We start from the raw sequence: 6582 nt of genomic DNA, 5'->3' as shown, positions 1-6582 counted from the left end.
AAAAGCCTAACCGCAAGGCAGCGGTGTTTGGCGGGAAATGCAAATGCATTACGATTTCTACGGAACAAGTCGCCACATGTTCCAACCCCCAACCTGAACGGCCAGGAGACTGTTCGTCAGACCTCTAACCATTGACCAACCTGGTGTGAGAGACTCTGTGAGTGTCGCGGGACACTCTCCAGTATAGCTCAATGGATCGCTGAGGTGCGCAAGCCGTCACACCACGATAAGGTCCAGTCTCTTCGTGATGGCTGACATCTTAACTGCGTAGCTTCCGCTTCCTGCCATATTGAACGAAGATCTATTCGCCATCAGTTAACAGATCGAGCCACCGCTTCCAATGCACGACTCTTATTCCATTAGCCTCAGTATCCTCGGTGGACAAAGCTGTAGAAGCTAGAACAACTGTAATCCGGTGCACGGTTTGAGTTAGAAAACTGAACTGAACTGAACGCGAAACGTGCCGGCCTAGCACCACGCGGAATTTCGACCGAAGAGAGGCGGCATCGACCACATCTTCACACTACGTCTGGTAGTACCGCAGCACCGTAGGTACAGACGACTCACAATATTCGTGTTCATTGAATTCAAAACACATTCAGTTCTATCGATCACTCAATGTTTCTAACAATTCTTGCCCAAAGTCGGATGCCGCAGACGTTCGTGAACATAATACAAACATTATGTACTTCTGGGCGTATGACACATCATCTAAAAGTTTCTCTACAAGAGAAGTTGTGCCTGGTAAATCTGTCCACCTCCTCCATGCCTGTTCAGATTCGTTGACTAATCAATGAGGTGGACGCTGGAGTGACTTCAATATCTTCAAATGATCACGAGTGAAAACCTTGTCGACTTGGAGTAGGCAGACGGCACCTCCCTAATCTTTCGACAGGAAGTACAAACGTTGTTGAATGAACTGACCACAATGCCATCTTTTGACATGCACCTTGTGCACAAGGACCACAGACATAGACTACTCTAATGGTATTGTCGCCCGAAACAAGACATAAATGCACTCTATGTATGATCGTATCAGTGACTACGCGCCGCTGCTTGCACTGGAAATAAATACTGCGGAACGTAATTTTCCAACAGAAGCACGGGTGTTTAGCCTAACCCGCTTGATGATAGCCTACAGCCCATAAACCAAGTGGATAGCTTCAAGTATCTGGGTTCTATCACCTATCCAAATTGTCAAGCCCAGCAAGAAATAGACGTTCGCAATGACAACTCCACAAAGACTTCAATGCAGCTTCATAGCAGTCTACGGGAATTAGCATTCGACCAAACTTGTGTACGTATGATCCATCAATCCGTACCACCGGGTAACTGAAATTTGGCCTCTCCAAACAGTCGGTCTTCAAACCCTTGAAGTATTTCATCACCGGGGTCAGGATCGCTCGGCGTGGCAGAGCGAATTTACTGACCGGAAGGTCCATGGTTCGAACACGACCTCTGCTTCTGTCCACACTTGAGCAAACTGGCGGTACCCCAGCCCTCGTGTTTCCTTCTGGTGGGATGTCAGCTAGGCACCGGAACGGTGTTACAGCTGAACGACTTTCATCACCGGTCCTTAAGGTAGGTTGTACTGACAGCATATCTAATGAAGTGTCCGGAACAAAAGCCCATCCAAATTGATTCAAAAGTGAAGACTAGAATATCGAAGAGGGGTTCTCCACAAACAAAGCTCGAAATATCGAAGTGTTCCTGTCGCCATTACCCAGAATGGTGCCATATCATCCAAGGACAGCTGAAAGTCTGGTCATCTATAGTTAAGATCGACGGGAATGTGAGGCAGAATAGTGGAAGGGAAGTCGGATAACGTTGTGCTAAGATTACACTGCATAGGGAGCAGCGATCCGATGTATTTTGGAGCCGTTAAGTAAAGTGGGGGGTTCAGTTTTATAGTAGGTACGTCGGTTGCAGGCAACCTCCAATACCTCGACCATATGTTATACATGCCGAATAATCATCCACCGAAGCACACTGCAAGGTAAATATATCATAAACATGAGAAATTACGAAGAATATGGTGCAGTTCGCCTTCAATGATGGCGTTCCCGTGACCCTCCCTGTACTTAGCTGATAACGTTGTGATGCGCAATAGTCAACCCATATTAGTGGCTCCCGTGATGTCAGTTTAATTCCAGGTTATCTGACTGAGTATAATATACGTATATATATATATATATACATATGTATATATATGCATATATATATATATATGTATATATATATATATATATACGTATATTATACTCAGTCAGATAACCTGGAATTAAACTGACATCACGGGAGCCACTAATATGGGTTGACTATTGCGCATCACAACGTTATCAGCTAAGTACAGGGAGGGTCACGGGAACGTATTAAAAAACTACCGGGATTCCCAAGGAACTGAAGATCACTTTTACCCCTAAATCAAGGCTGCTAGGTGGACGCTGAGTGATTGGTTAGAATCACGTCTCGGATAGACATGGTCAGTTATGGCTCAGACCTCGCCACTGATTGGCTGCCCGAGCGCCAAATCGGTAACTGAATTCTGTAGCGTGGGGTGTCAGGAAGTCAGCGGTATTCGACGTTCGAGAGGACGGCACACGTCAGTTCTGAAATGTGCAGATATACGGACTGGTATTAATGAATCCACACAGTATACACAGCACACATGCGCACAGGTCGGGTGGAACAAGGGAGAAAGCCGGAGTGTGGTAACGACACGTGTATTGAGCGAAACCGAAACCGGAAGCGGGGGGTGTACACAGGGTCGGGGCAAAGTCAGTTATGGGGGGTACAAGCGGGATACTCTTCCCTGTCCAGGGCCCGTGGTGATTCGTCCGTGGTACCTGCAATGGGGGAAGAAAGGGAGGGGCACGTATAAGGTCATATGAGAGACGGGCAAGCAGATACATTCGAGTTTCAAATGCGTTACAATTCCTTGAATCACAGTTGGCGGCTTCCATCAAAATTAAGAAATTTGTGGTTAGTTCCGAGAATATTGCCCTTAGACGGATCCCACCTTCAACCGGTCAACGCATTCCTACGTCTGAAAGCAGCCATTCCGCCCTCTATATCAGCCGTAGCCGACCAATACGTATCCATTTGACAAGGTCACTCAGACGCTACAAACTAACTTAGTGATCCCATGACCACTTAGATACTCTGCTACAGGAAGCCGGCTCACCAGGCCGACATTTCGACCCCACCAATGTGGATAAATGCGAATGAATGAATTTTAGCCGAACAACAGCGTGCCGGATTCTCAACGGCTCCTCATGCCTTCGGACAGCGATAAGAAGTTGTTCCTGGTAGAGCTAACCGAGTCTCCAAGATCGTGGCTGCAGCCCCTCAACCGCCGCTTTAATCAATGTCGGTGAAGGTATCTATGGAACCTTCATTCAAGCATTCTCACAAAGGACGGACCTGTGGAATTGTATTATAAGTGCTGCCGAGGCTCTCGACAAAAGCACTTGGTTTGCTTGGTTTACTGGGCGTGAAATCAACTTATGACTGACTGATACACACGGTCGGATCCTTTCCCGGTCTTCCCGAGTGGGGTTTTTCATGTCGTTCAGCGGCTTCCATCCAAATGAAGGCAAGAGAATGCAAATGAACGAAAAGTCGGTGCGGTTCGCCCTTTCGGTTCTCAGTGTTGGGCAGCACATTTGTCGCCACAAGGAGCAAATGAGATGGCATCTGAAAGTTGTTTGATCTGAGTCCCAGATGCAGAGCAGATAATTGCGTAAGAATGATTCCGTGCCCCAACAGGTCGAAATAAGGGAATCTTGTCCAAAGTTTTCGCGCTCCAAACTTCAAAATTCTGCGTGCCCCAGCTGTGTAAAATGGTGTTCAAAGAAACAAAAAAACCGTAGCACTTAGCCAAAGGCACCAACCATGGGGGTTAGTTCAGTTCAACTGGTCAATTAACCGGCGTGGGTTGCAAAGGCTTCGTGTGAGAATTAAGATTTGTACGTATATCGGTATAACAGACGGACTAGAAATCCAGAATTCAGCGAAGCGTAACAACCAGCACGTATGTATTCGAATTGGCGAATATATACATCATATTGAATATTAAAACAAGAGAATAATGAATAGAGCAACGAATAGAGTATCAGTCATGTTCATCACTGTATTGCATTGGAAAATTATCAATCCCACGGTCCAATTCCATAAAAGTAGTGACAGAGAGTGAAATAATGGCAGACTTGAGTGTTCGGACAAATTCTCAGCAAGTCCATTAGACTGGGGATGTCGCGGAGCAGTAAACAGATGTCGACATCCAGGACCTTTTAGCCATTCCTCGAGGAATGTTGCAGAGAAGTGTGTGCCGTTGTCAGTGACCAAAGCAGTTGGTACGCCTTCATGGCTGAATACTTTCCTCTAGGCATGCTGAATGAATTCGGCTCTCGGAGAAGTAGTCAGAAAAACTTCAGGCCGACGTCAATATGCGTCAATACGACTAAAGCATAGCATTTGCCGAGAAGAGGAGCACAGTAGTCGGCATGAACTCGTCGAAACGCTTGACGAACAGGCTCGTGTAAGCCAAATGGAACAATTCGTCTCCTAGGTATTTGCACGCCACCTGTAGGCTTAGGATATTTAGGAATCGGTTCCTTGATTTCATTTTCATTCACGGACGTCGGTAAGGTGATATTGGTTTGCAGTAAGCGTAGATCTTTGAGTCCGATAATCGACGGTCCCGACGTTGAAACCAAGAAATTACAATCGATAGAGGTACCTTGGGATAGCCTCACAGGGATCGTGCAACTACCAACTGAAGGTACAGAATGTCCAGTGATACGGCGAATTTTAACATCTGTAGGCACTACCACGGTACTGGGGTAGAATGCAGTTAGATCTGATTGTGGAATGATGGTTTCAACACTACCAGTCATGCTTTCGACCAGATGCGGATATCAACGTTTTAAAAACGTGACGAATTTCGGGACAAAACAGATAGAGAAAGAGCAGAAATATCTTCAGATAATGCCTTTACGTCAGTGTTTGGGTCAGAAGTTAGGTGACACACTTTCTTTGACTTACAGACAAGTTGAATGTGGCCTGTTTTACCGCAGATAAAACACTTCGCTCGTCCGTGGGGGCATAAATACCTGGAATGTTTTCGTCCACAAGACTCGCATTTCCCAAATCTTTGAGCCGTCGAATTAGGGTTACGATCTGTGAAGTGAAGTATTGATGGATTTGGGGCACGAAAATCTGTTCGAAGTTTGAATTTGTTGTCCGTCTGCATCCTTGAATTATTTCTTTTAGAATAATTTAACAAGACTGCTTCCTCAGTCTTCGTCACATGCTTCACATCTTCATACTGCTCACACATTTTCCGAATAGTTTGAAATTTCTGATCCGGACAGAGTAGCAGCTTTTGCTGTTATTCGGGCAACTGAATGCCAGCAATGAGTCTATCACGCAGCTGGTCTTCCAAATGGGCGCCGTAGTGCCTGTGTCTGCAGCTGTAACACGAAATCACGAACCGACCGAGAATGGGAGCGGGTCAACATATTGAACCTAGCTCTTTCGGCTGCTACGAAGTTAATTGGTTTGAAGTGTTGAAGGACTTTTTTCTCTTCAATAAATTGCAGGAAATATCGATTGGAGATTGAGGATATACTAAATTGTTGATCAACGTGTACGCCTCCTTGCCAACGAAATGTAGGAAATATGCAGTGAGTTTCTTCTCATCCATATCGGATTTCGTGCGGCGACATATGTCGAACCGTTCCAAATAATCCTCTACGTCACGCGCAGTTGAATTAACATCTAATAGTTCCATTTCGGCTGGCATGATGAATTGTTCCAATCGCGATACCAAATTGTGAGAATTAAGTTTCGTACGTATATTGGTATAACCAGACGAACTAAAAATCCAGAATTCAGTGTAGCGTAACAACCAGCACGTATGTATTCGAACTGGCGGATATGTACAGCATATGGAATATTGAAACAAGAGAATAATGAATAGAGCAATGAATATGTTATTAGTCATGTTCATCACACTTCGATATGATGACGGCCAACGGAGCCTCTTTTTCTGCGCATGATTTACCGTTGGTCTAATCTTGGATTAAATATGCGGTGGAAATATCATCCCGTTACAAAGTACCTGATCGATAACGTGGATGGTGGTGAACGCTTTTATTGGATATGTGGTTGTTGTCATCTTTACCGGCAGAAAAAATCGGCCTTCAACTTCATCATGTTCCCCTTTCAGCACTGTCATGACCGACAACCGTTTGCCTTTCCTGTCCTCCCTTAAATTTTGTGCCGTCTATTTAGACCCGTAGTGTTTTCATGTGTAAACTGCTGTCTTCCCAGGAAAGTAGGTTGTAATAACCCCCAAGTAAACTCCAACGACCTGATGCATTTTGCGCTTCCGGCATCCGTGGCTCCGCCATTATCAACGGTGTATCAGGTTTAAACAAGTGCTCTTCATCCCGGTAACCATACTTCGCCTGGAGATATTTTTTGAGGGGACGGGTGGAAGTGAGTGGCTCAAATCCCCATTGTCAATCTAACATAGTAATTCTCAAGTGCCTACAAATTGAGGCACTCATTCATGTG

At 45.4% G+C, this 6582-nt stretch overlaps 1 protein-coding gene across 1 annotated transcript in view; it reads right to left on the bottom strand.

The window, feature by feature from the left end:
- T265_01887 (hypothetical protein) overlaps positions 1-5806 on the bottom strand; it is a gene marked incomplete at both ends in the record, with an annotated part of 18938 nt that extends 13132 nt beyond the window's left edge. The window contains 2 exons of the mRNA XM_009166013.1: positions 5047-5181; positions 5633-5806. Of these exons, the coding sequence (XP_009164277.1) occupies positions 5047-5181; positions 5633-5806 (309 nt within the window). The remainder of the gene's footprint in view (positions 1-5046; positions 5182-5632) is intronic.
- Between the last annotated feature and the right edge of the window lie 776 nt (positions 5807-6582).

The sequence above is a fragment of the Opisthorchis viverrini genome (genome assembly GCF_000715545.1).
Source record: "Opisthorchis viverrini unplaced genomic scaffold opera_v5_21, whole genome shotgun sequence".
Taxonomy (NCBI): domain Eukaryota; kingdom Metazoa; phylum Platyhelminthes; class Trematoda; order Opisthorchiida; family Opisthorchiidae; genus Opisthorchis; species Opisthorchis viverrini.
This window is presented reverse-complemented; position numbering and strand designations above follow the sequence as displayed.